At 40.2% G+C, this 12,611-nt stretch overlaps 1 protein-coding gene across 6 annotated transcripts in view; it reads left to right on the top strand.

Moving 5' to 3' along the window:
• Positions 1-12,611, top strand: part of RPS6KA6 (ribosomal protein S6 kinase A6) — a 37,250-nt gene that overhangs the window by 1,020 nt on the left and 23,619 nt on the right. The window contains exons 2-4 of one of the 6 annotated variants that reach the window (XM_042029262.1): positions 417-429; positions 7,744-7,803; positions 11,452-11,568. In XM_042029262.1, coding sequence (XP_041885196.1) covers positions 7,759-7,803; positions 11,452-11,568 — 162 coding nt within the window. In that variant the 5' untranslated portion in view covers positions 417-429; positions 7,744-7,758. Of the gene's footprint in view, positions 1-34; positions 197-416; positions 430-494; positions 2,037-2,173; positions 4,377-4,406; positions 4,891-7,743; positions 7,804-11,451; positions 11,569-12,611 lie in introns of those variants that run through there. The other 5 variants (XM_042029261.1, XM_042029260.1, XM_042029263.1 and 2 more) reach the window with 5 other exon arrangements.

Raw genomic sequence — 12,611 nt, 5'->3', positions numbered from 1 at the left:
CGTGTGGAGGTAGCGGGACCGGCGCCCGGGGGAGACCGGTGCTTTGTGTCGCCTCCCGGCTGCTTCGTGTCACAGGTGTCTGTCCCCACGTAGCATCCAGGGGGTTGTAAACTCACTTTTATGGCCGTAGCTCCTGTGAAAAGTTACTTTAAGTTCTGCTGGAAATTTGCTCGTGCTAATGTGGCTACGCATCCAGGTAGGTTGTCACTACGGAGGTCCCTTTGCCTTCTCGTGGAATAACTATGCATTAATTATCAGACACACAACGAGCAGAGAGAACCAGGAGTGCCTGGCTGAGGTTTGGATGCTTAAACGTTGAATAACTAACTCTACGTTGATTATCATAAACACAAGGAGCAGAGGGAACCAGGAGTGCCTGGCTGAGGTTTGGATGCTTAAACGTGTTAAAGAACGAGGAACGGCTTCGAGGTATTGCTTAGTGCTCGAGGTGCTTCATCAGCAAGGAGCAAATGCAATTTAAAAGAAAATAAAAGGTAAAACTGGTTCTGTTACAACGATTCCTGTGTCTCAGCAGAACGTGGTGCTTGAGTATTAAAACTCTTGCGCTTCGAAATCAGAAGTGGAGAGTTGCATATCAGGTATCGTCAGCTATGACAAATAAAAGATTACACCTAGGTCTGTTAGACGCACAAAAGATGTTATCTAAATAAAGCTGCTTAAAACTGGTCAGACTTGCTTTCTGTTGTGCACCAGACTCTTCTAGGTGAAAAGGGTCTGGCAAAATCATCTCAAAGTACAAAGTGTGCAAGAGTGAAAGGATGTCCTTTAAAGGGTCTTGTTGAAATTTTTTTCCATGTTAAAAATTTAAAGAGAAAAAACCCCCAATTTTCTTAGTGCTTTTAATATTTGCGGTTTTTAGTACCACTGCCAAGTACTATAATTACTGGATATGCATTTTTATACCATGGCTGCTACACTCTAACACTTAAAAATATTCTAATGGTTAATAATACTTGAGGCAGTCTCTGTACCTTAATATTAGAGAAATCCTAATTATGTTGGTGAAGCTACAGGATCTGAATGTCAGCAAAAGTATTAAGACTTATTTGTTCATATTGTTTGTAAAAGTAGTTATGTTGTAGCTGAGGTATGAAACTTAGTGAAGGTCTGAGAACTTTCTTGGTCCTGTCGATGAGTTCTTTAGGAAATATTAAGAAATCGTGATCTATGAGTGCTAAAATAACCAGGTGTGGAGTGTTGCAGCTGAACTGGGATGTGCATCCCTGGGTGTTTTTTGGCTGGACAAAGTCCCCCACCAAGGGGTGCCAGCAGAGCACAGGGCAGGGGATGTCCAGCTGAAAGGGCTCTGTGTGTGTGTGTAACATCTGAAGGCAACTGTTTGCAACAGTCGCTCTTTAAATTGTATTTTCCTCAGGTCTGTACCTGAACTATTTCATAAGGTCTGTGTAAAGCTCCTCTGGTTGTGCTCTGATTAAAAGGAGACCTGGTGTTTGTTGTGTTCGTGTTAGGTTTGGCCAGCAGCAGTTAAAGCCCATTTATGCCAAACCAGTTTCTTCAAGTTGAGTGTGAAGTTCCCAAATTACAGGAGCAAATACTTGTGTTGTCATAACCCTTCCTATAAGTGATCTCAGGGATGTGCTGCGCTTCTCACTTGTTGGATTTCTACATCCACGTGGCGTGGGGATTTAACAAAGGTGTATTTTATGTCAAAATGAATTTTCGTTTGGACTTTCACTTAGTTTTTATAGAATTAAGTATAGCTCGTTACAGCCTTGTATTGGCAGCCTGAGAGATCTCTGACCTTGGCCTTGCTGGAACTACAGTCAACAGAGCTACTGTGAAATAGGTTCTTATTTTGAAGATTAACTTGTGCTTCTGGTGCTCTTGTCCATCAGCTATGGCACAGGAGGGAAAATCCGAGGAATGGTTTTCTCTGAGGACTCTGCTTGTTGACTAAATTTAGGATTATGTTATTAGCAATAAGTGCGTTTCCAGTAGCACTTGTGTTGACTTGGAGTAAAAACACCTGGCAAGGAAAGAATGTGATCTTGAAGGTAGGAAACAAATTTTCATGATTCGAGTCACAAGAACAACATGAACTTTTGGAAGAAATTATTGAAAGTCAGGATTGAATTATTTTGCCCTTTTTGGGGGGGGAGGGTCTTTGAAGTGCTGAGGATTTGGGGCTGTGCACTGTGCTGTTCCTGTGTTTATATTCCTATGACAGCATCACTTGTGAAGCTGTTTGTGACACTGGGAATTCCTTAAATCTAGGTAGGAAGGATGAGTGTTGCGCTGTTTAAGCTTCAAATATTCAGTGAACTTCTTTCCCCCTGGATATTGGATTAATAAATATTTCCATGGTAATGAAAATAGGTATAAGGGTGTTGATCATAATCAACTGTTGTAGATTATTAAAATATAATTACAGTCTACAAAGAAACAGGAAAGTAAACATTAGCATTTTACTGACCAAGCTGGATGAAATGCAGAAATAGTTGGAATTGGGCAGAATATGGGAATTTGGGCACTTTCTGCCCATTGAACAGGGAGGGTTGCATTTACGAGGAGCTGTGTAATAGGTGTAAGCACATGCTGTTTGCAAGACGTGAATATTTTGAATTGCATAAATGCAATCTCTGTCTCAAACACTTATTTTTGCAATAAATACTTCAGGAACCAGTTACTTAATTGCCTGATTGTGACAAGCAAGACAAGGCTGAAACAAAAAAGTGACTGAAAACTAAAGTATTCGGCTGGGAACCGGGGCTGCATTGTGAGTTGCTGCCTTCCAAAAGGCATTTTCGTGAGCTGAACTCTGCTGCTGTTGTGCATAAGCTGCTGCCTTTGCCAGTTTAAATAAATACATCTTTGATTTTGGCCAGTGTTTTCAGCCCATCCTCTGGAGCACGTTCTGAGCCCGGTCTGTCAAAGGCCACTGAATTTTGTCAGTGTTAGGAGTTGCATAACTCCTTTGTGAGTAATTACTGGCAGTGACGTGGATGACTCAGCTCTACCTAGTTTTGTGCATCTCTCAGAATCGCCACAATCGGGTGGTGTTCTGTTAGGGAGAGAAAGTAAAACCTTGCCCCTAATCTTGAGTGCCCTCAGCCATCACAACAATGTACAGATTTTGTAAAGATCTTGGAGAACAAGTTGCCTTTAAAAAAAAAAAAAAAAAAAGTATGCACATTAATGCTCTTAAAGGGAAAACAATGAGTGTCTTTATGCATTGAAAAGTGCTGCAATACAGTAATAATGATGGTGGGTTTGTATACCACTTCTGAAATTAGTTTTGGGAATCTGCTGTAGTATTCTGAGTCTCAGAAAGGAGCCAGGAGTCTGTTGCAGGTAGCTCACCTTCCTTCCTGCAGGATACCTTTGGAGACACTTCACAGTAACCCTAAATCCAAAGAATGGGATGATTTGTCTGCTCATCATAGGTAGAATTCTGCTATTTATGTAGTACTTTACTACATTAAGAATAAAATTTGAAATCATTGCTTTCATCGAGTTTAAATCTTACCCTTTCCCAGAATTACCTGCCATCAAACATGATTTGGAGATTGCTTTATGCCCGTTGATTCTGGAGTTACGATTATGTACGCAGGCAGGAACACTGCTAATTCAGTGATAGCTGTGCTTGGGGTCAGCTTTGTGTCTTGTCAGAGCTATAACTTGCTGGAGGCACCTGTAATTCTCCCCTGATCTGATAATGGGAAGGATCAAAATGTCCTTTTAAAATCACTAATTATATGTTGCTGAAGGTTTGGTATCCTGTTGGAATGTATGATTTATTTGCCACAGGAAAATAACTTTATAGCTCTCCCTAGTAATTGATTATGGGTTTCAGGTGTTTTAGGTTGTTTTATCTCCCTCTTTTACTTGGTGTGTTAAAGAGTGTGAGGGAGTTACGAGGCCTCTTCCCTTTGAGGGGGGAATTGAGGGACTGGGGTTGGCCCAGGATTTGTGCAGGTGGGGGAGTGGATGTGCCCAGAACCGTCAAATTCCTCAGACCTATCTCAGGAAATACTCGTTAGGCCAATGTGTTGCTAGTTAAATTAATGATGCAAACTCACTATAGATGTAATTAAGAATAAATGAGGAACAAATGTGGTTGTCATGACAGGATATTTTTTTTCAAAGTCTTTTTGACATAATTGGGATTTCCTATGTAAGCTTCCACTCAAATATTTTGAAATAAGTATTTGAAGCATTCCTTCTGTGTGTGGGGAAGGAAATTGGTTATTCCTGTGTTCATGTGGGAGAACTGAGGTGCAGGTCTTGGGGACACCGCAGTAACTTCCCAAACAGAGCCCAGGGAAGGAGGATATGGGAGCTCTTGGTGATCCTTGGGTAGAATTTTACCTGTTTGAAGCCAGACAAGACTTTAGGTGAGTGGTGCTGAATACTGCTTTTTACTTCTAATTATAGTATGATGATTAAATTCCCAGTTCTGCTTTTTCTAGACATTTTTTAATGCTGTTTGAATGCCTCAATGAAGACATGTAAAAGCAGGGCAGGATGAACCTGCTTTACATCTTCCACTGCTTTTCCTGTGATTAGGTATTTTTGCTGACCTTTTGCCTGGCTTCTTTCAACCAAAACCTGTAGACCCACCAAATCCTAAGGCATTTACCATGTAAACAGTGAAAACATCCTTCATATGTGGGGGGCAGATGGTTCAAATCTTTGGTAACACTGGGAATCCTCTGTTCTGCTGCAATAATCAGAGGAAAAACATGTGCAATAGTCATTAAGCCTTTTTCCAGCCCCCAGAAGCCCTTTGGGTATTCTCCCAAGGTAATAGGGATGGTCCCAGTCATGGGATCCATGGGATTATTTAAATCCAGAGGCACACTGTTCCCGGGGAGGCAGTTGGGTCCCTCAGCCTGCACCTCTGCAAAAGTGAGTGTCTGACCTGCCAGGTGCTCTGACCTAAACTTTGAGCTCATCTATTTATATAGTTTCTTTTGTTATTTTGTACTAATCAACAACGTGCGGTACTTTGTGTCATTTCCAGAATGTGTGTTTGGAAAGTGTTGTCAGTGTTTGCTTGAATGTCTGAGTTCAGTTTGTGTTTTCATGGGAGTTAATATTTAAAATGTTCAGTTCTAGGACTTTAGCAGCACTGAACAGCAAAATGATTCGAAGATGAAGGAATCTCCTTCACAGTCATAGTACTGGCTTCTTCCACCTGCTCTTTTTATAGAGAGATGTACTTTTTAATTCTCAATAATAAATTAAATTTGTGCATTTGTAGATATTTAGTAAGTAATGACTTAGAGGTTAAGACAGTTCTGTTCTATATATGTTTGTGCATAAATATTCACGGTTAAATCACTAAAAGGAGCCTCACTTGGCTGTGGAAGCTGCATTTTGTATCTGGTTTCCACAGAGGTGGGAAATAAGCATTAACTGTCACTTTTCATTTTTGCCAGCTTCTGGTTATTGAAACTTGGCCAATTAAGTGACTGTACAAGACAGTAATTATTTGATTTTTGTCACTGACTTTTTTTACCTGAATTACTTAACAAGCTACCAGACTTTGGGTTATATTCTAACAAGTTTGCAGATTTTTGTTCCTTGGTTTTTTTTTTTTAATGGACAATGACCAGGCTTCACAAACAAATATGGCAAAAGTTTTAGTTGTGTGTATCAAGCAGTAAAAGCAGATTCATGCCCTTGAACATCGAATTCTTTGGACTAGAAATTGGCAGGTGTCCCAGTCTGTATCAGTACAGAGAGACTGGACAGGAAAAAACAAACACAAACCAAGGAGCAACAATGAACGGGAAAAGTGTATGATAGGAAATTGTTAATTAAGATGATTACCTGCCATAAAAGTCCAATAGCTTAGTGTATTTGATTTGCCAGCAAGTTGAAAGTACATTACATGGTGTTGTCAGGAACACCAGAGAAGAAATTACACACCGATTTTAGGTTCAAAACCCCATTCCTGCTTCATTTTTTGTATGTGTATTGTTTTCAGTGTATCTACAGTCCTTCTGGCTGGTAGCGTTGGTTCCAGAGCTTAAACTGAAGGAACAAAACTTGGAAAATGTTGCCCATATTTATAGGAAGAAACAGGGAAATGCACACTAAAATCACTTTGAATTTAAGTCCATGAAGGAACAATGTTATTACATTTCTGAGCACCTGGAGTGGAAACCTAGTTTAGTTCCAAATAAGCTTTTTGGACAAGTTTGGTGGGCTTCACATTGGTTCACACTTGAGTGTAATCCTGTGGTATTGTGAAAAGAAATTGCATGGAAATGAGGTTGGAGGTCAGAGCTGGGCTGAACTTTGGTGTTACTTCTTGATTTATTTAGTTAATTCATACAGGAACAGCCACAGTGAATGTCTTGTCCCCCCCCAGTATCTAATTTGGAAAAAAATGTTTATGCAAAAAAAAGAAATAAATTACATTGCAAATTAATAACTTTGGTTTCTGGATCCAGGGTAATGGATGAGTGATTTTCGGGGGTGGCAACACATGAGAGATGAAAGATGGGCATGGGCAGGAGGCACCACTGGTTAAACTGAGTTATGATAAATAAGAACTTGTAGAAGGAAAATAAATGAAGCTTTATGCTATTTCCTTGATCTGGTTTTTTTTTCCAGTGAGGATATAGTCCAAAAATAAGTGCCAGTATCTTGCTACAAAAATTGGAGATTTAACTTTATCAAAATCATTAATTTGTGAATTAGGTCTTAAAAGCTCTCAAAACCAGGAGTCTGTAGCAGCAGTGGAAGTGGTTGAGGGTTTGCCTGGGTGACACAGTTGTGGTACAAACCTGGCCCTGCAGCCCCACCTGTTCCTCCAGATTCTGGGTTTGGTTCTGAACAGAGGAATCTCTGGGGCATTTCTTCTTAGGCAGGGATTTTAGGAAAAAATCAGAAGTACAAGAAAAAAAAGTCATTACCCAGCCTAGAATTTAATTGGTTCACCTTCTGTTTTCAGGAAAAAAGTTGAAGTTTTCTTATGTTATTTCTAGTTAATATTTCAGTGTGAGACCTGCGCCACATAAAGGTAGAGATGCTGAACAATTAATATATAAATAAATTAGCAATTATTACTAGCAAAATCCATAGTGGGATTCACCCGTTCACCCGTTTTTGTCAGGTATTTCCAGTTTTTAATTAATGCTTTACATGTGTGAACAGAGCATGTCCTTCATATTTTTGGGTTTTGGGTTTTTGTTTTGTGTAGTTTCAGCTCTGAATTATTTGTGACTTAGGGAGTGCTTAAACTAAGTTTTGAATTTTTTTTTTTTTTTTACTGCAACCATGGACTTGGTATTTTCAAAAAGGCTTGGAATCACTTTTGCATCTTTTCTCTTTAAACTCTAAATTAATTTTCATTAGAAGAGTAGGTTTCTGAAAAGCATCTACAGCATAAGTTTCGTGCATAACTGAGGAATTCTGTATTAGTGTAATCTTGTAGGGGTGGTATCTGTAGCTTTTAAAGGAGTTTTAAATTAATCCCAATTAAATAACACTGGCATAATAATAATAATGATGGCATTTACAAAGGGAGATGCTAAATGATACATAAGGGAGATGCTAAATATAACAGTTGAGTAGTAATGTTTGTTTGAAACTACAGCTTTAAATTAGAGCAACCCCACCACCAGTTTTCACTTGTGTGCTCTGAAATGTAAATTGGTTGAATTATGAACTCTGTTAATTTGAAATTGCTTGGTCTTAATGAAGTTTTTTTTCTTTTTTTTTTTTTTCCCTCTGCATTCCCCTCTCCAGCTAAATGGCCTTAAAATGGCAGATGAGCCTATGGAAGAAGGTGAACCATATTCCTACCATGTAAGTGTTTGGTACCTGTTCACTTCAGCCACTCATTAGCATGATCTCCTGTTGAAGCAAAATTTATGCATTCCCTGCTCTTTAATAACTTCGGAACCCATCATTTTATTTGAATACTATCTGAGGAGACTCTAAGTCTCAAAGATGGTTTTGGAAATTAGTACCTGGGTAGGGACTGTAAGTGCCTTGTTTGGGAAAATCTGCTGCATTAGGCAGAGCTTTATGGAAAGATTCTGTGTGCTGCAGGGAGCATTTGATCCCTCAACCTCAGAAATGCTCAGGCTGACCTCAAGCCTCTCATACAGAGGGCTGAATGCTGCTCTTGCTACACTGTCAGCTCTTCTGCCTTTGTAGTTTTTGGTGTAGTTGCTGTACCTTCAGCTCAAAGGTAGTTAATTCTGCTGTTTTCAACAGAATTAATGTGTACATCAGTATGTTAATTTTGCTTTTATGTAGAACTATCCCAGGTAACCCCCTATTGAGCATGGATTTTGTCCAGTGCCTGTTTAGGAGGTGCTGAAGATGAGTGTTTTGTGTGCTGGCTAAACCTTGGACTAAACTTCAGGCTCATCCTGTGTGTGGTGAAATGCCTGGCTTCCCATGGAAATATGTGCTATCATTTTTCAACACACTCATCCTTGTATTTTTGAGCAGGGTCATAAAGAGAGTGTCAGCTATCTGTTGCCCAGAGAGGTTGTGGACTTCCCATCCCTGGAAGTGTCAAAGGCCAGGAGTTTGGAGTACCCTGGGATAGTGGAAGGTGTCCCTGCCCATGGCAGAGGATCTAACTGGATGAGCTTTAAGGTCCCTCCAACCCAACCTGCTTTGTGTTTCTGCAATAAGTACATCTTGTCACCAGTTGTAACAACTGCTTTGTGTTACAATAACATTTATAAGTATGGGATTTGGAGAATGAAGTCTTGGGCATAGAACTAGGTGGTGCCTGGACATTTCCTGGTGTGGAGTGGGTAACTAAAGTGTCAGAGTGGTCTCACATGTAGCAAAGAAAGGAGCAGTGGATCGTCTTGAGTTTTCCACTGCTCTTGAACCAGGAGGAGGAGGTTGCTGGGCTCTCAGGTGCTTGGAGCCACATACCAGGGAGCCGTGGCAAAGGCATAACTGATCCCAGTGTTTCCTTTGGCTCCTTGGCTCCTGGTGAACCTACTGGGAGCAGGGAAGAGTTCCCTCTTGTGCAAGGCCACTCGGTGGGAGCTGGTGCTTCAGCTCAGAAAGAAATTTGCTGCTCAGGGAGCAGAACACAAAGTGAGATAATCAAATTTGCAGTTCGTGGAGGCCAAAGTAGAAATGAAAATGAAAGTGGCTTGGAGCTGCTCAGCTCTGTGTGCTCATTCCTTGGCAATGATGAAGAGGTCTCTTTATACCTCAGTCATTCCAATTTTTAGTACTTTAATGATAGTTAAGTAAGTGAAATTATATAGACATCTTTTGTGAAGATAAAACACTTTATAAAAAAAATAACTAATTTCATCCGTCTCGAGTTAGTCTTTATTTGCATGGAAAACATTTCTCTCCTGAGTTCACATTTAGAAATCCTCTCAGTCTCCTCAGCAACCACGTGTGATGTCACAGGCTAATGGCTCGAGGTGGGTGATAAACACAGGATAGGCTGAACTCTTAAAGAGCTTTTCTCATGCAAAGGTTCACGGTGTTAAGGAATACAAATTAGGATGGGGAAGAAAGAAGGCTTCTAAATAGAGTATTTACATATTTCATAGGAAGAAGCAACCATTAAGTCTGTTGTAGAACTTGGTGTGTAATTAGACAACTTGCTGCTTTCATCTGTCATCAGATGACTTCAGAATGCTGCTGTTCTTACGTGCCTTAAATTAGGCATGCGTTTAAAAAGTAAAGGAAAATGAAAAGATAGGTGTATCTTTCCTCTGAGTAGAGAAATGCACAGACACCAAGGTGGATGGATGGAGGGAAGCCGGGATGTTTACAGTGTGTCATCAGCATATGTCAGCTGGGGGTTTGTGACCAAAGAGGGAAATAAAGTAGCTTGGATGTGAATTATAGAATTAACTTTGTTTTCCAGCAGTGTCTGGTGTTAATACCCACCTTTGTGTGGGAAGCAGGCAGAACAAACAGGCCTTTCCCAGAAGGGAGGATGAAATAAGAGAGAGGGGAGGGGAAAGGACTCGTGTGCAGTAACAGCTGGACTGCAGTTTGGGAATATACCAAGATGTTTGTTTGAACTCTTTCTTTCCCCCTCTGGACAAGCAAAGCAATTAAGGCAGAAGCAGTTAATGCCATGTGATGATTGCTTCTTTTTTTTCTTTAATTACTACAGTATGTACAAATTCAGATGAGCAGATTTCTACTCTGAATTTGTCTAAAACCAATTAAATAATTTCATCCAGGTACTTCTGTATGAGCTGTGATAAAGCTCATTAGAAGTTTTAATGCACAATCTTGGACAATAAGTTCACCTAACTATAGAATGATATTGTTTCCAAAACCCAGCTGTTTCATCCAGTGCTCAGGTCCTTTCCTGGTTCTGTTTGCACTTCTCATCGAGGGGCAGTAACTCACAGGACGTTGGTTGGGTGTTTTTCTGGTCTCTGCTAAGAGAAGCTTTCAAAGTGAAGACCTGAAGAGAGGATAGAAGGCAGCTGATAATCATCTGATGCCCCAAAAATGAAGTACTGCAAATCAGATGGGATTTTCCTTTGTGACTGGGTTATGTACAAAATACTGATATTCTTGGTAGGGCTGAGGGTGCTGCTCCTTTTCCCCCTGTGAGCTGAGGTTGCTGTTGGAGGCTTCAGTTTTTAATTTCAAGGGTGCTTATTTTGACACCTTGCTTGTTTTGGCTCTCAGAAACTTCTCTTACACCATAAAGCTGCAATCCATCATGGGTTTGTTGTCATCGGGAACGCTTGTCTTTTCACAACTGGAGCTGCCGTGCCCTGCTCTGCTAAGGATGAGAGGGACATGAGAAAGTCAAGAGAACATTAAATCACTCACCTAGCTCAGAATTACCCTTGGCTGTTTCAAGGAGGTCCCCACACAGGATAATCTTCCCAGGAGCTCTGCACCCCAGAGCTGTTTCTTCTCTTGGATGCAAGAATTCTCAGAGTCCTTAAGATGACTCATATCTTATTTATGGTCTTCAAATGCTGCCTGTTCCTCCAGCTACAAATGGATGACCAGAGTTATTATTTGCTGCTGTGAAAAGCAATAATTACCCCAAATGATGAAATTCAATTTGGCTTTCATTAAGACTTATTTCAGGAAGGGGAAAGATGAGAAGAGTAATCACTGGGAAAACTAAAGCTGCTAAGCAGAGGTGAAGCACAGAAGTCTTGGTTTAAAAATCTGTACATTTATTTCTTTCGTGTAAAGTAATCCAGCTTTTCTGCAGTTGGAATATTTATGGCAAAGGGAAATGAGCATTCTTTGAGAATTTCCCTTCAGTTTGGAAATTTTAGATGTGTCTATTTAAGAAAAGATAGATGGGAGAGCTCTTCATTTGAACAATTTTCCTTTATGCCATATTAGAGTTTCAAATATTTTATTAAAATAGAACTAAACAAAGAAAAATCCAGGTATTTACATGCATGTTTAGCAAGACTTAGTTACTGCAGGCCTGTTCACTGTTGTATTTTGTTTGCTTTGAAATCACAGGATGAAGGAAGTGTGAAAGAAATTCCTATTACACACCACGTGAAAGAAGGATGTGAGAAAGCAGATCCAGCACAGTTTGAACTACTTAAGGTTCTTGGACAGGGATCATTTGGAAAGGTAAGATGATAAACTTGTTCCATAGACCTGTCCAGACATTACAGGGAAATAGTGGCCAGTGGAGTTGCTGGGAATGTTTGAAAATGTGTTGAGTAATTGAATCCTTTTCCAGCCTTGCTCCAGTGCCATGGACAGAACCTTCTGAAGGAAACGGTGGTTTGTCTTTTAATGATGGGACTTGACATGCTGGGAATGTTTGGCTTTTTTCAACACACAAAATCTGTATTTATGTAGCTACAGAAGAGTTGATTGTGGCAGTTTGGAACTTGAACCAAAGTAACAGTAAAGTAAATAGCCTGGGAAATGTATTTCATGTTTTTTATTTTGCTGTATTTACCAAGTGATCTGCAGCTAAAAGACTCTAATTGTTCAGAGGGCACAGAGAAGAAATATGGCAGGGTTTTTGTTACAATGTTTTCCTTTTGTAATGTGTCACTTTGCAGAAATGAAGTTAAAAATCTGATCTCTCAGTCACTGTGTTGAAACACGGTAGTTGAAATATTAATCCTAGTGTATAAGGAGGTAATTAATTTTTGAAAACCAAACTCAAACTGCATCTTTTGCAGTGCATCAAAAGTAGTCAATCAGCTTTACATATGTTCCCATTTCCTGTTCTTCTGCTGGTTCTGTGTGTGTCTCTAGGCAGGAAGAAACCTCTGCATAGAGTGGAATGAGAGAGGCAGAAATAGACTTTAGGAAGGCACTGAGTGAATCAGTGATGATGTAGAGAACAGACTTTAAATATTTCTTAATATTTTGAGGTTTCAGAAACATTTCTTTACCTGGTAATGTTGGTTTCCCTCACACACTTCTCACTGTCAAAGCCTGAAAAGCTCCATATATTTATTACTCCTGACTTGAGACGTGTGAAGCTACCTCAGGGTTCAGCACAGCTGGCACAGCCAGCCCTGACTCAGATTTGGCTTCCCAGAGTTCAGGGTTCTGCCAGCCTAAGGAATGCTCTTGCTTGGAATCCCACCAGCTTGGCCAGACATGCTCTGGAGCTTTGGAAAGCTGGCAGTGCCTGCTTCAGGAAGCAGCTT

The sequence above is a fragment of the Corvus kubaryi genome, unplaced genomic scaffold (genome assembly GCF_017639235.1).
Source record: "Corvus kubaryi isolate FWS band 111438036 unplaced genomic scaffold, C.kubaryi_AGA036_p1.0 37322, whole genome shotgun sequence".
NCBI lineage: Eukaryota > Metazoa > Chordata > Aves > Passeriformes > Corvidae > Corvus > Corvus kubaryi.
Note: the sequence above shows the minus strand (reverse complement) of the source record. Positions and strands in the feature narration are given on the sequence as shown.